The sequence below is a fragment of the Dama dama genome, chromosome 20, assembly GCF_033118175.1.
Source record: "Dama dama isolate Ldn47 chromosome 20, ASM3311817v1, whole genome shotgun sequence".
Classification (NCBI taxonomy): domain Eukaryota; kingdom Metazoa; phylum Chordata; class Mammalia; order Artiodactyla; family Cervidae; genus Dama; species Dama dama.
Window position 1 is genome coordinate 16,470,164 of NC_083700.1, and position 23,699 is coordinate 16,493,862.

At 38.6% G+C, this 23,699-nt stretch overlaps 2 protein-coding genes across 9 annotated transcripts in view; one reads left to right on the forward strand and one right to left on the reverse strand.

The window, feature by feature from the left end:
- DAP3 (death associated protein 3) overlaps positions 1-7,008 on the reverse strand; it is a 36,171-nt gene extending 29,163 nt beyond the window's left edge. Inside the window, exon 1 of one of the 3 annotated variants that reach the window (XM_061120626.1) lies at positions 6,965-7,008. Coding sequence is in view for 1 of the 3 variants with exons in the window: in XM_061120624.1 (XP_060976607.1) it covers positions 5,608-5,642 (35 nt within the window). In the remaining 2 variants the exon portion in view is untranslated. Of the gene's footprint in view, positions 1-5,607; positions 5,746-6,672; positions 6,767-6,964 lie in introns of those variants that run through there. The other 2 variants (XM_061120625.1, XM_061120624.1) reach the window with 2 other exon arrangements.
- Positions 6,138-23,699, forward strand: part of ASH1L (ASH1 like histone lysine methyltransferase) — a 203,310-nt gene continuing 185,748 nt past the window's right edge. Inside the window, exons 1-3 of one of the 6 annotated variants that reach the window (XM_061120599.1) lie at positions 6,652-6,803; positions 7,145-7,216; positions 19,048-19,201. The gene's annotated coding sequence lies outside the window, so the exon portion shown is untranslated. Of the gene's footprint in view, positions 6,202-6,645; positions 6,804-7,144; positions 7,217-19,047; positions 19,202-23,699 lie in introns of those variants that run through there. The other 5 variants (XM_061120600.1, XM_061120602.1, XM_061120601.1 and 2 more) reach the window with 5 other exon arrangements.

A 23,699-nucleotide genomic window follows, 5' to 3' on the forward strand; every position in this document is an offset into this window, starting at 1 on the left:
AAAGAGTTTCCTTACACCCTTCATCCAACTTCTCCTAATATTAACATCTTACATGCCCTTAGCACAATTATCAAAATTAAGAAATTACTATTTGTTACAATACTATTAACTAAACCATGAACTTTATTTGGATTTTGCAAACTTTTTTGATAGTGTACTCTTTCTGTTATAGGTTCCAATTCAGGATCCTACATATGGAGATTTGAATGTTTTTCTGAAATCTACCACCAACATATTACCTATCCTTTAAAAATTGTGTGAGAATTATAAATTTAAAAATATATCCTCAGCTATTTCATTCAAGTAACAATTTAATACGATACAGTTATCTGAAGAGTTCTGTAGCATAGCCTAGGTCACTAGTTCTCAATGTTGGCTGCACATTAGAATCACCTGAGTATAATTAAAACTCTGCTGCCCAGATTGTATCTCAGACCAGTTAAAACACAATGTCTGGTAGTGAGATTCAGACAGGTATTTCATAAGTATCAGAGTTACCTAACTGATTCCAACGTGCAGCTAAGAGTGAGAACCACTGCAAAGATGTCGATGGTTAAGGGAATTTCAACCCATTTAAGAACAGGTAGTCTCTGGGTATGGTTATATAACCAATTCAGCATTCAGTACATATTTCTCCAAAAAGCCATGAAATTATCAAATGTCTTATATTAATGAAGATATTATATATATAAAATGGCATTATTTTGGTTTACTATTCAAGGAATTCTGACAAAAGACAATATGTTAGTCTGCCATAACTTTTTCTCTATTGAAATTAGACTGATTTCCCAATGATCAGTAATTCTTTTTCATTCATGTATTTATTATTTTTTGGCCATGTCATGTAGCATGTGGGATCTCAGTTCCCCGACCAGGGATAGGGATTCAATCTGCGACCCCTGCATTAAGAATGTGGAATCCTAACCTCTGGGCCACTGGGGAAGTCCTAGGAATCTTTTTTCTAAACCGGCACCTTTGCCCCCGTGAAACATCTGTCAATGTCCGGGAGGGGTTTGGATGTCAGAACTTCGGGGAGAGATGCTACTGGCTTCCAGTGAGTAGAGAGGCCAGGGTTTCTGTTAAACATTCTGCAATGCACAGGAGACACTCCCACAACAAAGAATTATCCCAGCCCCAAATTTCAGCAGTTCCAAGGTTGAGAGACAGTTTTCTAAATCTTGAGTCCTGTAGGAAAAATTTGGTTCTTGTAGATTATTCACTGCAACACTGTTTCTAATACTGCAAGAATGGAAAGAGCCTAATTCAGCAGATAAGCGGCATATCCATACAATGGAATACTATGCAGCTGTTTAGAAACAAAACAATCCCAGAAGCTCTCTCCATATTAATGAGGAAAAAATCTCTAATATATATTAAGTGAAAAACAAAACAAAAACAAAATGCAGAACAATATATACAGCAAGTTATAATTTATGTAAAAAGGGGAAAATCTATCCAATTTGTTAGCAAAAAGGTGAATATTTTGAAGGATATACAAAAATTGATAATCCTATTTGCCTTCAGGGAAAGGAAATGGTTTCTTGTGGGGGCAGGAAGAGAGACAGTAGTGCCTTTTATACTTTTTGACCTCTGAACCATGTTGCTGTCACCCAGGGAGAAAGTAAATTTAAAAAAAAAATTAAATCAACAAACGCCTAATGAATCCTTTAAGTTAACAAATAGCTTTTCTGTATGAATTACATTACTCTGTTTAGAAAAATCCTGCTGCATCCAATTGTGTTAGGCTGAGGTTAAAGATAATAAACAGTGGGGCCCCATCCCAGCAACACATCTCAATCTACCCTAGCAAGGTTTGGTAAACCCTCAGGTTTCTCACAAGGGTACTTTTCATGTAACATTCTTCACAGGAAAAATAACATTGTTTCAAGCTTGTAAAAACATCTCCCCCCCTCCCCTTTACTCTGTAAGCGGAAGTTTCCTATCTGTAAATCAAGAGCAAGGACTATAGTAGTGTTTTCCAGACATTTTCCCTTCCTTTGGTAATGTAACATTTACCAAGCTAAGAGCAATTTAAAATACCAACATATAAAAAATATACAAGGGCTGTACTGGGAAAAACGGGAATAAGGAACATCTGCTTTGATGTTCACTTTCTTCCAGTACAGAGAAAAACATCTAGGGTTCACAAAACAAAACAAAACAACCTTCAGCAACCACAATAGCAACAGCTAACATTTACTAAACATTTTCTGTAGATCAGGCACTGGTCTGAGTGCTTTATGTAAATTAACTCTGTATATTTTCAAAACAATTCTATGACGTAAATATTATCTCCAACTTACAGAGTGGCAAGTATGGCAGAATAGTTAAAAACATGGACTCAAAAATAACTTCTTTTAAAAAAAGAATCTAACTTCTAGGATTTGAAAGGGGGCTCTCCTACTCAATAGTTGTGTGACCTTAAACAAGTTACTTAAACTTTGTGTTGTCTGTTTCCTCATTTCTAAAATGGAGAAAATGGTAGTATTTACATACAGGATTCTTAAAAGGATTAAATTACTTAAAAAAAAAAAAAATTGGTTATTACTATGACTAGTTTCTACCCAAGTTTGCACAGCTACCAAGTAAAAGAGTTAGGCTTTGAACCCAGGCAGTGAGGAGTGTACACTTCTACTTTGCTAAAAGGCAATTACCTGAAACATGAGTTTAAAATCATGGTACCCAAACAAAAATTGCAGAGTTCTTCCCTTGGTAAATAGAAAATTGTTTATGGACTAATAATATATATATATATATATATATATACACACACACACACATATATATGTAACTAATCATATAAGAGTTTGAAGCTCTATATTTTTATAGTATTTACCATAACTTGTCAAATGTAAAGTTAACCCTGATGATGCTCCAGTAGGTTGTATCTTTAAATGTTTGAAACTCTGCCTTGGAATGTGGGGAACTCGGATTCAATCCCTGGTCAGGGAACTAAGATCCCACACATCTTCGGGTAGCCTGTGAGCTGAAACTAGAGAGCCGGTGTGTGACAACTAAGACCAGACGAAGCCAAATAAATAAATATTTTTTAAAAAGTGTACGCTGAAAAGCTTTTCCTGCTAATCTGCACTCCGCTGTTCCCTGCTGCAACATCCCGGCAAGGAAGCATCATGAGATAAATGTTTAATGACTTCTATTCTAGTGGGGAAATCTGAGCTCAGCCTAGCTAAGTCTGCCGCTGTACAGACAGCATAGAGCCCAGCTGTCTATTTACAGCGTGAGGACGGATGCCAGAGGCAGAGCAGTAGGGAAACACTGGAAACCTAGGCAGTTTTGCTGAGGGCCTCTCACTGTGCTTAAGGAAAACTTTCAGTTAAATCTTACCCTCTTTTAAATTAAAGTACAAAACCACCATCCAAGGCAAAGTACTCTGGAGGTAGTCGTGATTTGGCCCCCTTTCTGTGTTTCCTATTGCTGCTGTAACAAATTATCACAAACCTGGTAATAATAATAATAAAACAACGTAAATTTGTCATCTAGAGTTCTGTGGTTTAGAAGTCCAAAATCAAAGTGTCAGCAGGACGGTGTTCTTTCTGGGTGCTCTTGTAGAGAATCTCTTTTCTTGACTTCTCTAGGTTTTAGAGGTTGCCCTTCATCTTCAAAGTCTGCCTGCAGCAGCTGGTCAAGTCTATGTCCTACTGCATCACTCTGACACTGACTCTTTGGTCCTCCTCTTCCATCTTTCAAGAACTCTTGTAATTGCAGCAGGGTTACCAGATAATTCAGGGTAATCTCCCTATTTTCAGGTTAGCTGATTAGTATCCTTAATTTTCTTTTGCCATGTAACATAACACATTTACTGCTTCCAGGGATTACAACACAGACATCTTTGGGGGAACCATTACTGTTTGCCATGCTTTCCTTGGTTCAAATAATTCAAGGTTCATTCATTCAATAAGGTCATTTTATTGAGCACTTAATATATTTTAGTCTCTGGTAGGCACCCAGGGCATACATAAAAGAATTGAATACTATCTTATCTGTCTATACTTAATGGGCAATTCATGAAGTGCAGTTACCAGAAGTTAGTTAAAGGCAGAGACTATAAGTAACTCTCTTTATATACAAGTGTAGTGGAATTGTATTAGAAGTGTTTTTTCTTTGTAGCATATGCAATTATGTTGCTAAAGAGAAATTTGCTGTGAAGGCAATGTGATATAGTGAAAAAAGTTACTTTTTTTAAGAGCCAGGCAAACTAAAGTCTAAAGATAGTTATCTGATTTTTTTGAGCCTCCGGCTTCTCATCTGTAAAACGGGGATAATATGATCTATTTCAAAGTGTTGTTTATTTTAAGAATGAAACAGGAACGCAAGTTCTCCTGGCATAGTATTTCACAATACTATTCACAAAAATTGCTAATTTTCTTTCCCTTCTAATATTTTAAGTATCTAAAATTCATTTCAATATTTCCATGACTTGCTTTACACTAAACTACCAAAGAATATAAAAGAAATGTTAGATATAGTCCCTGACAACAAATTTAAAATGCTTTTGGTAGAGCAACACACTTGCGTACATGGCACAATTAAAAAAGATCAACAGCTCCTAAACAGCTCCCTGAAAAAGTTGGGACTTAAGGTTAGGAAAAGCAAATATAGTGAGGTAACTGAGGCGAATTTCCCTTTAAAAACAAAACAAAACAAAACAAAACAAAGCAAGCAAACAAAACCAGACCCATATATTGAAATACGGTAAGGAGGAAATTTAGGAGTGTCTAACTTTAGAGCTTGAATGGCCTTGGAGATTAATCTAGTACAGTGATTTTCAAACTGTTCCCAGATCTCTAGAAGTCCACAGATGTGAAAGAAAAGGGAAACCTAAGTGGATCCCTTGCCTCATGTATTCAGCTTTGCCTACAAGGTGAAACAAAAGATTACTACAAGAGAGCTTTGGAATTATCTGTGACTTTTAATAGTCCATATTTCTTTTGAATTCAATCAAGAAAAAGTAAATGTTCATGCAGAGTTTTGAGACACAAGTATCAGTAACTATGGAAATCTGACAGACCTAGATTTGCATTGTTTTATTAACGATTTGGGAGAATAGGACACAAACTACCAATTACATCCACAAACCTTATCAACATCACCGTGAACGATAACATAACACTGCACTTTCCCTGTACCTAGGAGTTAATTAGACTCTACACATATTATTTCATCGCACATCAACCCTGAAGGCAGATTAGGGGCTCACTAATTTCTATGCTCAATTTTTCGTTTCTTGTTGATAAAGAACTAAGAAAAATAATTTTCTGAAGGACACACAAGACACGGCAGATACGAGTCCAGACCTGAACTTGATATATATGGTATCCTTATTCTCTAACCAGGCTGCCTAATGGGGTTTGAAAACATTTCATCCATTCATCATCCACCCACGAGAAATGCGTAAAAATGCACAAAAAACGTCATCGCATATAAACAGTAGGGTGAAATTCGAGAAATTTAAGCTGGGTTTAAAAAAAAAAAAAGAAAAAGTCGACCATTGAGTGGGTTCTTTCCTGGGTTCTAGGTCCGCCAACACAGAGCCCAAAGGGAAGCCCCCTAAGGACGGTCGCCCGCCCCACTGGTCTCACTCCCTACCTCATGAAGGTTCGGAACCCGCTCCTTTCCCTCATGGGTACAACCCCCGAGCCGGTCCATTTCCTCACCGAGTCACAAACCAGCGCTCCCCGCCCGGCAAACGGCAGACACTGTCAAGCGCTGTCTCCACGCCGCGCGTCCCGCAGCGGAGAAGCAAGCTCGCGTCGCGAGGCAGGAAGCTGCTCAATGCGCAGCCGCCGCGGCCTCCAACCACCCGCCAGCGGAGGGGCGCTAGGCCGCCCCCGACCCGTTCTCCGCGGCCAGGGCAAGGCCAGACAAGGAAGCCGCGGCGCCGCCAGCGAGGTAAATAGCCACAGGCCTCTCTCCGTCACTCGCGGTAATTCGCGTCCTAACGGCAAGCTCTGCCCACTTCGCCTGTCGTTTTCTCCCCCGCTCCTGCAGCCGACGGGAATGGAACAGGCCCGCGGGGGGGATTGTGGGAGGCGCACGCGTGAGGGGTGGAGGGTATGTCGGGGGGGCTGGAGGAGGGGGAGGCCGCGGCGGCCGCGGCGGCGGTTGGTGGCAGTGGGGGCGGGGAAGGGGGGAGGAGAGGAGAGGAGGTGGAGGAGGAGGCTTGGGCTCGCGCTGCTGAAGGTACGCGTGAGGGCCCGCGCCAGAGCTGGCTTGACAGGGGCCGAGGGGAAGGGGAGGACTGTGCCAGAAGGCGCCCCGGAGGGAGTGCGTACTGGCTGGCGGGCGCGCGAGGCGGCCGAAGGCGGTGGTTGGTGGGAGCAGCGAGCGACGAGCCCAGATACACTCTGGCGCGTGCGGGCGGGCGTGCGCGCTCCGCCGCCCGAGTCGGGTGAGGGGGGAGGACGAAGGGGGAAAACGCGAGGAGGGAGGAGTGGGAGGTGGGGGGGCACGAGGCGCCCTTCGCTCCCTCCCTCCCAAGGAGCTGCCGCCGCCGCCGCTCTGCCGCCGCCGCTCCCGCCGCCATTTTGGGTTCGCTTTGCGGAGGGGGAGAAGATCCCCGTCTCGGTTGCGGGACCCGCCTCCCCTCAGTTTCCCCCGCTTAGCCCCACGCCTTTCCCCTCTCCTCTCTCGCATTTCCGTCAGTCCGCTCACCCGCTGGCCGCCTCCTGACAAGCGGGAGGGATCCGCTGTGGACCAAGGGAAGCGGAGGAGCCTGGTGGCGGCCGCCCCCTCTTCCCCACTTCCCTGCACTCTCATCTCCCTCGGCCTCGGCCTCTGACACGGTGAGTAGAACCGTCTGGGGAGGCCTTTGGGCCTAAGTACTTCCTCAGCGACTCAGTCCTTGGCTTCCTGGGAGCTACTGTCATCTCCCGGACCTGGACCTCCGGGAGAGCGGTGGTAAGGATGGGGGAGGGGAGAGCAGGGAAGGGGATCCTGAGCTTACCGGGAAGTCCCTTCTGGCGGGGGTGAAGGGGTGTCCCTGACAGGCGGGCTCCTGCCTTGGGGGAGGGGGCGGGAAAGTAAGCGAGTGGAGGCGGAGTCGGCTGTGCCCCTGACAGGTTAGTTAGTGTCTTGTGGAGGAAGGATTGGAGCATCCCCCATAGTCCTGTTTGTTTCGTTTAAGGGATAAAAGTGGCAGGAGGGAAGATTTTCCGTACGGTCAGATCTGTGGTGTCTCTGACATGCTGAACTGCAGGTAGGGACGACAGATTGATCTCAGTTTCGTAAGTTTAATAAATGTTACTCGTTGCTTTGGGCATTGAAAGACATGTTTTTGGTCTAGAAGACAGATGGTCTGTTGGTGTATAGCGGCTGTGTTTGTGTGAGTATACAAGGAAGGAAAGTGTTCCGGAAGAGTTTGCTTGTATTTTTACAAGTGTAATGGAGTTCCCCTTATACCAGCTTATTTTTAAAATAAAGCTTGGGATGTTCCTTGCTGGTTGATATGTTTGTGTATTTTAGGGTTTGGGATTGCCTTAATACAAGCAAAGAGAAGTCATGGCAGTATTTTGGGAATATAGCATGTAAGTGGTGGGGTCAGGAATAGGAGAAACTTATCATAGTCAGCTATTCTTAAGAATAGTTTGTTGCTCAGAATAGAGTGAATTGTTTAGATGTGAAGGCCCAGAACATCTTTACTTGAATAATGTACTGTGAGTGTATAAAGAATGGATGGAGTTTTTGTTGACCTGACTTCGTAATAGAATATTAACACTTCGTAATAGAATAAAGCTTTTATATTGTTCAGAATGCTCTTTCAATTTGTTTGTAATCATAAATAAATCTCTGTGGAAATGGTGGGATGAGTGTTTCCTCCCATTTTACAAAATAGGAAATTGAGGCATAAAGACATCATTTTTTCAAGGTCATATTAAATTGGTGACAAACTTGGGGCTATAATAGATACTTTCGACTCCTAGTTCAGTAGTATATTCATCGTACCATGACATCTCAGGAGATCTTTGTCAGGCAGATCTGAGTTTATTGGAAAGATAGGGGCATATTGAATGGTATTTGGTAGAGATCAGTTGTGCCAGACAGAACATAGGTTGTCTTTGCCAGGTTGGCCTGTGAGAGAGGGGTATTCCATGAGGATATTACTTTTTGTTTACGGAGGAAGCAGAGCGTTTCTGACACTTGAGTTTGTTTATTTGAGGGAGGGATATTTAACTGGTAACATAGAAGCAGGGTGGGGGCTGACAGCTTAACTTTAAGGGAGAAAGGATCTTTCATTCATTCAACAAATGTTTACTGAGTAACTACTCAATAAATGGTCCCTGCCTTGGGGTGAGAATAATCAAGGTGACCCTATTGAAGCAGGTCCAGTACATTTGTCTTGACAGTGATAAATACTGAGGCAGTGATACATATTGAGTCGAGTGAGGCAGACAGGTCAGTGTGGAGTTGAAACTAGAAAACCTTCCTCAAAAGTATACTCAGTTTGGAGGGAATTTAGATCTTCCAGACGTTTTACTGTGGAAGGATACAAGTGTGTTTAAGCATCTAATAGGGTGCCCAGTTTGTGGTAGAGTGTGCTGCCTTTTGCATTTTCTTTTGGCATTTCCCAGTAAACTGTTTTTGGGATCTGGAATTGTCAATATATGTGCCTGTGAATATTGGAACTTTTTGGCTGTGCTGAAGAAATTCTTCGAAAGACTAATTTTGTGGTAAGGATCCCCTGTCTGAACATGAGAGAATACTTGAGTTAAGGCAACTTAACTGTATTTCTCTGGAAAATAGAGTGTTTTTGATTTGCTGGATTAATGGTTCTTAGAAGTTTTTTGGGAGACCACTTATTCTTCTGAGAATGTGATGAAGAAACCTTCACTGTAGATAATGATGGGCATGAGCACAATCATACAAATTATGCATACAGTTTTCAGAAACTTAAATTGTAATGAAGTAGAGCCAATTTATATTTAAGTCTCATTTAAAAGTCTTTTTTTAAAAATAGTTTTGTTTGGGAGTGGAGACGTTGGTATGAGTTTAAGATGAAAGATTTTTTGACAGCATGCTGACAGTAAGAACTTTAAGATCTTTTTTATTCTATTTGTTTTATTTTCTATTCTTTGTAGATTGATTTCTGCAGTGTTAAAACATGATTTTAATTAGGTGATCAGAGAATGTGATATAACACAAATGTTTCTAGATTTATTCTTTCTCATAATTATTTGTATTCTCAAACTCATTGCTTTCCAGTTTTGCATTGGGACTGAGGAGTTTTGAAGCTTATTTCTTGGAGTTTATCTTAGTTATAACAAATGTTATTGAGTTGTTTTTATGCAGGGGACACTAAGGCCTTTGTCCTTGAAGCTATTCTAATTCAGTTGAAGTTATGAATTGCATGTTAGTGGGAACCTTTAAAAGGGCAAGGTGGAGGGAAGCATATTTCTAGAAATTGATATTTCATGACTTAATTGCCTAAGAGGTTTTGCTGTTATTCTTAGGAAGTTACAAAGTCTTCACATTCTGTATGCAGCTTTGCACTTAAAAAATGTGTTTTGGTATCATTTGATGTTTTGAGATGAAGGAACTCTGGCTTGAAAAGGATGCATATGTTGGTGGCATTTCTTATCTTGTTTTGGATGTATTTCTGTAGAGGGTTTACATAAAAAGGTCTTAATGTCATTTTTGGATATGCATGTATCTAGAAAACACTCTGCTGTGATTTGAAAGACTACCCCTGAATCTAGTACTGAAAATTAAAAATGATTACTGAATTTTTTAAAGGAAAAAAAAAAAAACAAACTCAGGTGTTTTAATGGTACAGACTACAGGATTCAGTAAGATAATGGAAAGATCTTAAGAAAAATGATCTGATTGTCTCTATTGTCATGTCCTCTGGGTAAGAAGTCATGTAAATTTGTGAAAAGCTTATTTTTTCTAATTTTTAACTTGGGTAGTAGGTTCCTACATTAAAAAAAATAACATGTCATTTATATGTGTGTGTGTAGTGTGTCTATATCTTTGCATATGGATAACATATGTATATAGTCTCCTCTATGTATGAGATACTTCACAATTTAAAAAAACAACTATTGCAATAATTACAAAAAATACACAGGATCTTTAAGGATCAAGAATAGAGTGATTTTCATGTCCTGTTCTTGGGTTGTATTCTAAGATATGAAGCATAACTTCCGTATATCTTGCTCAGTACTGTATCTTTATAGTATTAGAGGTACCACTTGAGGTTTTATTCTAAGTCTGTCATGCCTTTATGAATAAAGACTTTGGACACATTCAGTCCTGCCTAAAATAATCTGCCTGCACATGGTGGGAAAGTTTTACCATGTGTGTAGGTGATGAGTCTCCAATAAATAATTTCGTATTTTTTTTTCAGTTATGCATGTTGATTTAAGTCTCTTAAAGATAATATATTCCCTTATATTACCACAGTGCAATCCACTGTGAGGTCTACTTTGTGCCAGCCTTTCCAGAAGCATGAGCTAGCTTAACCCTGGCTATCATAAGAGAGGGAAATGAAAGTAGTTTTTAAGCTATTTTTTTTTTTCTTAGTGTCTATCTTTAAACTACTTGTAATTTATTCTTTCATTTGGAATGGTTAGATTTTCATGCTTATGATTTGTTATCTGAGTTAATAACTGTCATTTCATGTTTTAGAAACCACTTTCTTAGTGACTCTCTGATTGGGTGTGTTGATGGCAGTGTGATGTTGACACAACATAATAAATTATGGCTTTAAGCAATAATGAAATTTAGCTAATAATCTTATTGCTGTTTCAGAGTTATATTTCCTTCATTGAACTTGTAACTTTTTTTATGTTTGAAGAATATATACAATTTTAGTTTTAGCATTAATTGTTTTTGCTTTCCATAGTTTTTAATCATTTACTCTCGGGTATTTGCAAGTTGATGACAAGAGTTTTTATTTTTTTTCCATTTAATTTTGTTCTTTTTTTGAAGTGTGGAAAATTTCTAACCTAGAGAGCAATGAAATAAGTAACATGAAGTTCTCATGTATTCAACATCCAGCTTCAAAAGTTATCCAAACTCAGTTATCACACTGTATCCGTATCAGCTAGCCTCTCTTCCTCCTCCCTTCCTTTATTTTGAAACAGGTCTTTCAGATATTATATCATTTGATCCATAAATACAGTGTATACACTATTTTCACTTTTAAATGGGGAATTATTTTCCCTTAGTTAGGTTTATATAATTTTTTAAACAAACTGTCTGATGATAGTTGGAATTAAACTTTTCATACTGAATATTTACAGTCTGTATTACTTGTCAGTAGGGATTCCTCTGCAACATAAGAAATGAACTGAATAGAACTTTACTCAATTGCCTTTAGATGTTTGTATTGTAAAATGCAGTTGGTTCCTGTGTTTCCTAGAAAAGTGTATCAGCTTTTTTTTCAAACACACAGTGAGAAGTAACATCTCTTAGTTTCTTCAGTTTTTTTTAGTCATAGTGACAAGTTGCTGAAAACATTTTCCAGATCCTTTTAGTTTCTCTTATTTTCTAGCTAGACCCAGTTATCACAAAGAAATCAGATGATACTGATGATGTTGAACAGGAGCTGAAACTGGTCTAAAATCAACATGCTTTTTAAAGAGAATGAAATACACCTTGTTTTGAGTTTTGAAATTCCATTTGTGACCATTTGAAAATACATGTCATTGCTTAAACTGCTAAAAATAAACCATGCTACAGAGCATGATGAATAGAAATATGATAGAAAAAAAAAAAAGAAATATGATAGAAAAAGAAGGTAAATCCTATTCGAGTTGTGAAGAAGAAACAGAGAATAGAGATTTGAAGTGATTGCTAGTTAAGTACAATATAGGTGTATATCCTTTTTTTCCAGAAAAGGCTGACAGATGAATGTGAATTCCATCATTAATGAAAGTTTGGTTAAGTTATCTTCTAATTCTGCAATAAATAAATCATAAATCTTTGACTTAAACTTGTTTTACATTTTTTTCCCTATCTTTTCCACAGTTGATACCAGACCACTCCTCTCATTCAGTTTTATTTGTCCTAAGATCACAAGTGGACACTGTCTGATTATAAAGTAGCTATATCATGGCTTCTTGGTGTAAATGACATTGAGAATGTGATGGAGACATTCCTTATGATAAAAGTTTCATAAATTCAGCACTGATGAAAATGAAAGCCCTACAGTTTAAGGACAAACATGTGAAGCCTAACAGAATTTAATGGAGAGAACTTAAAAGATTGTCTTTGAAAGAAAAACTGCCAGTTCTGACATTTGAGAAAATGGGGAAGTGAATTAAGCATGTATAATCATTATTGAATGAACATTGTTTTATATATATATATATATATATATATGTTATATATATATTTGAGGGTACAAAGATAGGGAGATAAGAATTTCAAATAAGTAGAGATTCTATGTGTACAATTGATAACTAAATAATAACACAGATTGGAAAGTTAAAGCTTAGATGCAGAAGCATATAAAGATGCAGACGCAAGAAGAAAGAAGAGGACTCACCTTGAAACTGAAATTAGTTAGAGGTTTAAGTTAATTTTATTTTTCTGTGTGTGTTTAAGGGGGAAAAAACCCTCAAATAAATGTCGAACAAGATCAGAGTTTAATTTTTTCTGAATAGTATTTTTTCTGTTCATTCATTCATTCTTCATTCAGCCAACTAACATTTTTTCAGTACTTACACCATTCCTATTTCTGTGATTAGGTGTTGGGAAAAAAACTAGAAATTTTTTTTTTTTGGTTTGTTTTTTCTTTGAGGAGAGTTGTGAATCTAGTAAGAGGAACATCATGTTAATAAACATATTATATGATGTAATACCTTTCTTTCTCCGAGGTAGAGAGCAGAGCATTTTTAAGTCTGTGGGGAGAAAGGAAAGGCTAGGGATGGCTTCTGATCGGTGTGAAGAGACAGGTTTTAAAGGATAAATACGAGTTATTCAGAAGGGTATAGTGAGGGCATTCTAGGTAGAGAAAGATCATCTGCAAGGATATGAAGTGAATATAACAACAGAATGAGTTCAGGAGACTGTAATTTGAATCAGTATAGTACTTTCTACCATTCTCCTGTGATTTCCAGTGACTTCAGTACTATATAAGGTTGGCCTTTGTGCTTAGAGATCATAAAAAAAATAAAGATGAAACTATGTTCAATATACTCTACTTAGAGAAAATAGTGTATTGTTACAGTTCAAGGTAATTTTAACAAAGATTAAAATCAAGAAAATCATTCTTTTTAGTTAGTTTTTTTTTAATTGGAATATAATTGCTTTAAAATGTTCTGTTAGACAGGAACATGAATCAGCCATATGTATACATATATCCCTTCCCTCTTGAACCTCCCTCCCCACCCCTCTGGGACATCAGAGAACAGGAAGCTGAGTTCCCTGTGTTAAAAGGCAGCTTCCCGCTAGCTATCTGCTTTACACATGGTAGTGGATATGTTAATACTACTGTCTCAATTCGTCACCCCTTCTTTCACCCTCTGTGTCCACAATTCTCTTCTCTATGTCTGCACCTCTATTCTTGCCCTGTCAATAGGTTCTTCAGTACCATTTTTCTAGATTCTGTATGTATATATTAATATACAATATTATATATTGTATGTAACTATATATATGTATATGTATTGTAATATATATGTATATTGGTTTTTCTCTTTTGGACTTAGAAAATTTTTACTAGAATACACCCCATTCCTCCAGCATGTTAGTTAATCAAGCCTTGTCTATAACAGGTATCCAGCCAAATAAAATAATAATTGCTTTTCATAATAATGAACAAATCTGCCAGTCTCCACACTGGTATATTTCTCCTTCATTTGTTGAAAATTTCAAATAGTGATTAAGATTGTGGACTCTTAAAATCAGATTGAGGGATTTCCCTGTGGTCCAGTGGTTCAGACTGTGTGCTTCCACTGAAGGTGACATGGGTTGGATCCCTGGTCAGGGAACTAAGATGCTGCAGCTGTGCAGTGCTAACAAAAAACTTATTTGTAACTTTTCTCAAAATAATTACGGTCTTTGGTTTCCTTGACTGTAAAATGATAATTGTTGTTTAGTCACTAAGTCGTGTCTGATTCTTTTTTGACCCCATGGACAGTTGCCCCCCAGGCTCCTCTGTCCAAGGGAGTTCCCAGGCAGAATACTGGAGTGGTATTTCCTTCACCAGGGGATCTTCCCAGTCCAGGGATTGAACCCACGTCTCCTGCATTGCACTTAGATTCTTGACCCCTGAGCCACCAGGGAACCTCAAAATGGTAATAATACTTCTGCTAAAGTTTGTTGGAGGATTGTATGAGATAATATGTGTAAATGCTTAGCGTAATTTGTGTCATGTAGCAGGTACAAAATACACATTTGCTGTTAATTTCTCTTCTTCATTTCCTGAAAAGAGAAATTTTTTGAGGAAAACAAATGACTTTCTTTATGCATATTTTCTATAGGAGGTAAGAATATGAAAAATACATTTGTGAAAGTGTATATAAACATACACTTATTTACATACATACATATTTTTTCCTAATTCTTGGTTTATCTTATTTTCCTCAAATGTGAACTCTACTTTTGTATTAATTTCAGGCTAGGCTTTTGCATTTGGCTTTATTTACTTGGCTGCCTTATATCTTAGTTGTGGCATGCGAAATGTTCAATCTTCATTGTGGCATGGAGGATCTTTAGTTGTGGCATGCGGGATCTTTTTTTTTTAGTTGCGGCATGCAGAATCTTTAGTTGCGGCATGTGGGATCTATTAATAGTTCCCTGACAAGGGATGGAACCCAGGCTCCCTGCGTTGGGAGCATGGAGTCTTAACCACTGGACCACCAGGAAAGTCTCCTGCTTGGCTTCATCTTACCTTCTTCAAGGATTTGTTTCTAAAGTGAATAAGAATATATATTATTGTGTGAATATTTTGGGGTGGAGAACCTTAAGTCTTTGTACAGTGTTGGCTTTAGTTATGATAGTTCTCTTTTTAAAGCTGATCAATATTTCCTTTTATTTTTTAGGAGCCCTTTGTAGTCTTCTAAAGCAGAACCCATCTGTTTTATTAAATCACCTCATTTGATTGAGAAAAAAGACCAACATATAGTCATTGAGTGATTATTATGTGCCAGGCACTAGGATTCAGTGACAAACAAGGTTCTTGGGCATTTTTCTTTTCATTTTCTAGGACATAATCTTTCAGTATTGATGTAACATATTGCTATCATCATATTACATGTGGTTCAAGCAAAACTTGTTCTTAAGATATAATAGAGATCTCTGAAGAAATGTCTTGGGATGTGCTATTTTATGCCAGAGCAAATCAATTCTAGGAAGAAAATCCCTTAACTTTTGAGGAATCTATATTGTCTCCTATGTTTTATACAGGGAGTCTGTTGGGCAGTTAGTCAACTCCTCTGCTCAGAGTCAAATAAAAAACAGCTTTTTGCTTCCTGTGCCTTCCAACAGAAGGCATTCAACAAGTATTGATTGTATATATTTGGCCTTCTGTATCCATGGGTTCTGCATCTGCAGTTTTAACCAATCACAGATCATCAACATTTGGGGGGAAAGAAATTCCAGAAAGTTCCAAAAAGCAAACATGAATTCGCCTCATGCCATCAGCTATTTATATAGTGATTATATTGTAGTATTTATAGCTATTTACATAGCATTCACATTGTATTGTGAATGTACTGTAAGTAATCTAGAGATGTGTTGAAGTGTAGAGGAGGACATGCTCAGGTTATATGCAAATACTGTGCCATTTTGTATAAGGGAGTTGAGTATCCCTTGGGTTTTGGTATCTGTGAGAGGTCTTGAAACCAGCCACCTGCAGGTACCAAGAGAGGACTAAACTTTATGCCAATACTGTATTAAGCCACCCATTCTAGTATCCTTGCCTGGAGGATCCGTGGATAGAGGAGCCTGGCTGTAGGGTTGCACAGAGTTGGACATGACTGAAGCAACTTAGCGCATGCTTAAGCCCAGGGCTTACAGCAGCGAGTGATGGTCAAAAATCACCGCCTCGTGGTGCCCACTTTCTAGTGAGTAGTGAGATCATTGTATAAGTAGATGTGATCTTATGGCATTTTGTGATAAGTGTTGTAAGAGAAATGTAAACAAGGTAAGAGGGTGAATGTTAGGTAGTTTAGAGAAGTCCTTTGAGCTAATAGTGTTTGAACAGAAATGGGAACGATGCAAAGGACCCCATGAATCTGTCTGAGGCATAAGTGCTGAGGCAGTAGTGTGTGTGGTGTGTTTAAGAAATAGGAATGAGATAGAACAGAGTGAACAATGTGGGGAAGAATAATAAAAAATAAGGAGAAGAGGTAGCCAGGGCCTAGATAATGTAGGGACTTTTAAGACTTGACTAAGTGTTTAGGTTTTATTCTGGATTTGATTGGAAGCTATTGAAAGGTTTTGAGTGGGGAGGTGACTTGGTCTAATATATACACTTTGAAAGGCAAGAGTGATGCAGTAGAGTGGTAAGTTATATGGCAGTTATAGTATTTGAGTCAAGAGATGGTTTGGAGTTGAACCTAAAGTGTGATCAAGAAGATGGGTTTAAGATATATTTTGAAGACAGTAGTGATGATAATCTGTGTTGGATGTGTGATCTGAGTAAAAGAGTAAGTCGAGAATGACTCCGAAGATGGCCTTAACAGTTGGATGCCAAGTACTGAGACGAGGAACACTGGCAGAAGCAAGTTACAGGAGTGCAGATGTTAAAAGAGTTTGGTTTGGATATATTGGCTTTGAGTTATCTATTAAATGTTTCCAGTGGAGATACATTGAGTAGGCAGTTGGATATATAAATCTTGAGGTTGGGATAAGTGTAAATTTGGGACTTGATCAGTGTAGAAATGCTTATTTACAGCCATGGGACTTCCTGAGATTACCTGGATAGTGAGTGCAAATAGAGAAGAGATGTTCTTGTATTGAGTTGTGGCATATTCTTGACACTTAGTAAAATTGCCAGGGTTGAAAGAATATTTTGATACTGTAATTTTAGGAATAATACTTTCCTAACTAAGAAAACCTAGCAAGTAATAACTAGTCAAGACATAGAGACAAAAATAAAATGGTTGAGAAACAAATTGCCATTCTTTTACCTGTTAAATAGCTCTTTGTGTTGCAGAGCTCAGAACACTCACTTTATGTGAAATTAAGGGCAGGAATGCCTGTTTCTACTTGATTACTCTGAAAAGATGGCCAGGATGGTTATTAGTTTCCTAGATGTCCATTGTGAGAGGCAACATAAGGTTAAACAAACAAGTACAAGTTTATAAAATAATGAATGAGGTATCAAAAGATGTTAAGGTTCTTACTCATTAATATGATACCCCTTTCTAGCTTTGAAAACTTACAGAGTTAGAGTGAGATCAAGCGGTCTGCTAATTTCTTATTTAACTTGTCATTGGGCATTGTTAGACCTTCCTTTTTTTTTTTTTAGACCTTCCTTTTAAGAAGCTGGTTTTTCATCTGTGAACTTAGTCAACATCCTAGAATACATATATGTAACTATTAGGGGCTTAATACCATTTAGGTTGACTTACTGCATTTTGCAGGTTTTTCTGGATGTGGGTGAGGATCTATTTAAATGTATTTGAGGTGTCAGAAATTGGAAGGAATAGAAATAAAAGGTGATAAAAGCAATCACAGTCTATAGATTTTGTTGTTGATAATTTGAAAACCTGTCAGAAATCCTCTTAGCTAATGCATGAAACATATTCTCTTGCTTGAGCATATGACTTCACACTTGCCAATCTACCTCTACCATTAGGAAAATGAAGGGCCCATCTGTTGAATTGGCACTATGCCTAAAAGACTGCTAGTGTTGGACTCTGTCAGTTCAGGAAAAGGTATTAATTCCAGAACATTCAGGGGAAACTTTTCTAGTAACAACATATCCCCTAGGGTTTATTTGATTGCTTGTTGGCTGTTTTATAGAAAGCACCTGAGAATTAAGGATCCATAATTTCTTTTTTCCTAAGTCAGAAACATCATTTGTATGTATTTGAGACCCAATTCTCTTCCATATAAATGGCATCCTTAAGAAACATTACCAAAAATTTCCAGATAGTTAGAAGCATTCTTATTAAGTAGAATTGAGATGTTTAAAAAAGTAGTATGATTTGGGATTCAGATAAGCCCCAAAAAACATTTCTAGGTGAATCCGTTCCACACAAATCCGGAAACTGTACTTACTGAGACTTAGAACTAGGTGATTAAAAATGGTGACCTCCAAGTTTCATGGGCATCCATTTTGTACCTTACCTGCGAAGCTGGCCTTAAAAACAGAGGATCATAACTCTCTTGGTGGTGGTGGTGGTGGTGGTGGTGGTGATGGTGGTAGTGGTCATGGACCCCATTTAGAGCGTAATGAAACCTTTCTAACCTTTCCCCAAAAGTGCACATAGGCACATAAGATTTTTGGCATGTAATTTTGGGGGGTTCTTGTGCAATTTTAATTGTAGGCCATTATACTTTGTTTCATAAGAATCTTAATTATGAATTGTTATGTAACAATAGTTGCATTCTTTGCCTGTTCTTTCAATAGGGGTTGCATTTAAAGATGGAAATAAACTCATATGGTATCATGGTTGGATGGTGGTTTAAGTAAATCTTTGCCGGACTGTCTGTTATCTGTCCACTTTCCTTTTCTCTTCACCATTTTGGTAATGCAATAATTTCTGAAGAATGACTAGTTAAAGCAACATGCCAGTGTTAGAATGGCAGGCTGGATTTAAGAAAAGCAAGTGTCCAAAATTGGTAAAATGGCAGCAAAGTGATAACCATCTATCTGTGCCCTACCCTGGATGGCTTCCACCTAAGTTCCCTAGCTATATCCCACACACTCTGAAATGCATGCAGTTTCTGAATCCAGACCTGACCGTGTGTCTTGACAGGACATACTCTTTAGCACTGTTAGGATCCTGCCTACTTCTTTAGTTTTGTGTCTCATTGGGCCTCTTACCCTTGTGCTTCAGCTGTTTGGAACTGTCAGTCATTCCCACACACAATTCGTTTATATCTCCATGACTTTCATGTTCCTCCCAGTGCCTGGCTGCTTAGAGAACACCTACCCAACTTCTGAGACAAAGTTCAAGTTGATGCTCTGAAGCTTTACCTGGCCATCTCCCCTCTTTTGGTGAACAGTATGCACTCATTTCTCTTTGGCATATACCTAGGAGTGGAATTGCTGGGCCACAGGGTAAGCATATTTTTATTTTTAGTAAATACAGTCAAACAGTTTTCCAAGTTTTATTGTATGACTTTATAACTTTATCAGGCTCGACATCTTCCCCAGTTTTTAGTGTTGCCATTCTTTTTAATTTTAGCCATTTTGGTGGGTAATAGTATTTCATTGGTATTGCTTTGCATTTCACTGGTGAGGTTGAGCATCTTTTCATGTGTGTGTTGGACATTTGGGCATCCTCTTGTGAAGTCCTGCTCTTAATGTATATTCTGAATGCAATTCCTTTCTCAGATCTGTGCATTGCAAATACCATCCCATGTGTGGCTTCCGTTTTCACCCTCTTGGTAGTGTCTTTTGATGAACAAAAGTTCTTATTTTTCGTAAAGTCCAATTTGTTTTCTTTTTCTGTTCTAGATTGAAGAAGCATATAGTTGCGGGTAGAAGGAAATGGAGAATTACTTAATAGGCATAAAGTTTCAGTCAAGCAAGATGAATAAACTCTAGAGATTTATTGTACAGATTGTACATATAGTCAATAATAGTGTACACTTAAAAATTTGATAGATCTCATATTGTGTTCTTACCACAATAAGACAAAATAAAAGATAAAAGAGGTGTGTTCTTGGTGGTAGTCTTGAATGGAAACAAAAAGGAGAGAATTATATTAAGAAAGTAGCACTTCAGAAATTTCCCTAAAGGTCCAATGGTTAAGACTCTGTGCTTCCAGTGTGCAAGGTGCAGATTCAATCCCTGGTTGGGAAGTAGGATCTCACATGCCTTGTGACAGAGCCAAAAAAGAAAATAGCTAGTCGGTATTAAGATAATAGAGTTAGAAAGTCCATCCAAAAGCTACTGGGTTAGATTTCTCGATTTTCTGTTTATATGAACAAGACCTGAGAGGTGTGTGCGTATGGTAGTGATGGTGGTGGTTTAGTTGCTAAGTCGTGTCTGACTCTTGGCAACCCTGTGGACTGTAGCCTGCCAGGCTTCTCTGTCCATGGGTTTTTCCAGGCAAGAATACTATATATGGTAGCTATGTATATTTCAGTATATTTCAGATTTTTAAAAAATATGTTTTTGTTGGATTTGTGCTTAATTATAAAACTAATAAACTCTGTAATAGGTCAAGGAAAAAATATTTTTAAGTAATTTTTTTCCCTGTTTACTTTCAAACCTTTTTCCCTAAAGGTAACCAGTGCTCTCAATTGGTGTATAATCATCCATTCATATTTGTTTCTTTGTGCATACAAATACATATGTTTTTTTTCTACCCTTTACAAATATGAGATCATGCTTGCATTTTTACTTAAAAATAGCACATGTGGCTGTATATTTGTGTGTGTGTGTGTGTGTATATATTTAACTGTGTGTGGCACATCAAGGACTGCTATAATAGCCTTTCATTGGTGCTTTTATTTTTCTGTGATAGAAAATACTACTTTCCAAACTGATGGTGGCCACTAGTGTCCCTTTCCCACCTTGCCAGTATTAGTTGATATCAGTCTTAAATTTCAACCAAAGTAATGAGTGAAAAATACCTTGTCTTAGTTCGCATCTTCCTGAGTACCAATGAGGTAGGTCATCTTTTGATGTCAATTGTTTGTGCATATCTCCTGTATATCTTTTCTTTTGTTTTAGCTTGTAGAGATGACTTTGTGTGTTAGAGATATTAATCCTTTTTCATATTTTTATATCTTCTCCCAATTTGTCTTTGATTTTATTTACATTTTATGTTACAGGTATATAATGCTTTTATATAATCAAATCTGTCCGTATTTTCCTTTGTGGTTTCTAGTTTCCTGATTTGCTTTAAGGTTTCACAACCATAGGCTGCAGAAATAGTCACACTCTTCAAGTACTTTTATTTTTACATATAACTCTTAAATGTATGAGGAAATTATTCTTGTGTTTAAAGTGAGGAATGGATCTTTGTTTTCTCCAAATGGATAGCTAATTAAGTCAACATGCAGCAAACGTATATCAAATAAAGTAACTTCGTGCCATATTGAAATGTTAACTCGGAAAGATTTTTTACAGGGACTTCCTGGTGGTTCAGTGGTAAGACTCCACAATCCCAATGCAGGGGGCCTAGATTTGATCACTGGTCAAGGAATTAGATCGCACAGGTCACAGCTAAAGAACCTACATGCTGCAACAAAAATTGAAGATCCTGTGTGCTGCAACTAAGATCCATTGCAACCAAAAAATAAATGTTCTATATGAGCCTGTAAATTTTTTTTTTTTTTAAGTTTTTACAGGATCGCCACTAGTGTATTGTTTTTATGCAAAGCAGGAAGGGAATCCCTTCCATAAGACCCTTTATTTTGATCTGCCAGAAAAATGTTAATTCAGCTTTATTGAGGTATAATTTATTGAGGTACTGTACAATTCACTAATTTGAAACACACAATTCAGTGATTTAGTATATTCACATAGTTCTACACCCATCTCCACTATCTATTTAAGAACATTCATCTTGGTACCCACTAGCAGTCTCTTTCCAGTGCAGGTATTCCCCATTTACCCTAGCCCTAATTACCAGGGCTGTCAGTCCACTAATCTACTTTCTTTCTGTATGGATTTGTTTTTTTTGGACATTTCATACAAATGGAACGTACAGTGTTTCCTGTTGCTGGCTTCCTTCATTTAACACAGTGTTTTCAAACTTGATCTATGTTATAACAGGGATCAGTATATCTGGCCTTCAGTATCCTTGGGTTTCACATCCTCACATTCAACTGTGGATTGAAAATGGGCGGGAAAAAGTCCAGAAAGTTCCCAAAACCAGAATTTGAATTTTCTGCATGCAGCTATTTACACAGCATTCATGATATATTTACAACTATTTATATAGCACTTACTCTGTGTAAGGAATGAGAAGCAATTTAGAGGTGATTTAAATGCATGTAGGTTATATGAAAATACTTTGCCATTTTATATAAAGGGCATCAGTATCTTTGGATTTTGGTATCTGGGGGGGAGGTTTGAAGCCAATCCTCTACCTATACTGAGGGATGACTGTATGCTATTTTTTAGATGAATAACATTTCATTGTATGGATAATGTTGCTGTGAACAGTTATGTAGAAGTTTTTGTGTAGATAAATATTTTCATTTCTCTTGGGCGCACACACACACACACACACACACACACACCCCTAAGAGTGAAATTGCAAGGTTATGTACACACACACACACACACACACCCCTAAGAGTGAAATTGCAAGGTTATGTGGTAACTCTGTTTAGCGCGCGCGCACACACACACACACACACACTTGCAAGGTTATGTGGTAACTGTTTAGCGCGCGCGCACACACACACACACACACACACACACACCCCTAAGAGTGAAATTGCAAGGTTATGTGGTAACTCTGTTTAGCGCACACACACACACACACACACACACCCCCAAGAGTGAAATTGCAAGGTTATGTGGTAACTCTGTTTAGCGCGCACACACACACACACACACACACACAAACCCCCTAAGAGTGAAATTGCAAGGTTATGTGGTAACTCTGTTTAGCGCGCACACACACACACACACACACACCCCCCCAAGAGTGAAATTGCAAGGTTATGTGGTAACTCTGTTTAGCGCACACACACACACACACACACACACACACACACACACCCCTAAGAGTGAAATTGCAAGGTTATGTGGTAACTCTGTTTAGCGCACACACACACACACACACACACACACACACACACACACACACACACCCCCAAGAGTGAAATTGCAAGGTTATGTGGTAACTCTGTTTAGCGCACACACACACACACACACACACACACACACACACACACCCCTAAGAGTGAAATTGCAAGGTTATGTGGTAACTCTGTTTAGCGCGCGCGCACGCGCACACACGCACACACGCACACACACACACACACACACACACCCCTAAGAGTGAAATTGCAAGGTTATGTGGTAACTCTGTTTAGCGCGCACACACACACACACACACACACACCCCCTAAGAGTGAAATTGCAAGGTTATGTGGTAACTCTGTTTAGCGCGCACACACACACACACACACACACACCCCCAAGAGTGAAATTGCAAGGTTATGTGGTAACTCTGTTTAGCGCACACACACACACACACACACACCCCTAAGAGTGAAATTGCAAGGTTATGTGGTAACTCTGTTTAGCGCGCACACACACACACACACACACACACACACCCCCAAGAGTGAAATTGCAAGGTTATGTGGTAACTCTGTTTAGCGCGCACACACACACACACACACACACACACACACACACACCCCTAAGAGTGAAATTGCAAGGTTATGTGGTAACTCTGTTTAGCGCGCGCGCGCACACACACACACACACACACACACACACACACACCCCTAAGAGTGAAATTGCAAGGTTATGTGGTAACTCTGTTTAGCGCGCGCGCGCACACACACACACACACACACACACACACACACACCCCTAAGAGTGAAATTGCAAGGTTATGTGGTAACTCTGTTTAGCGCAC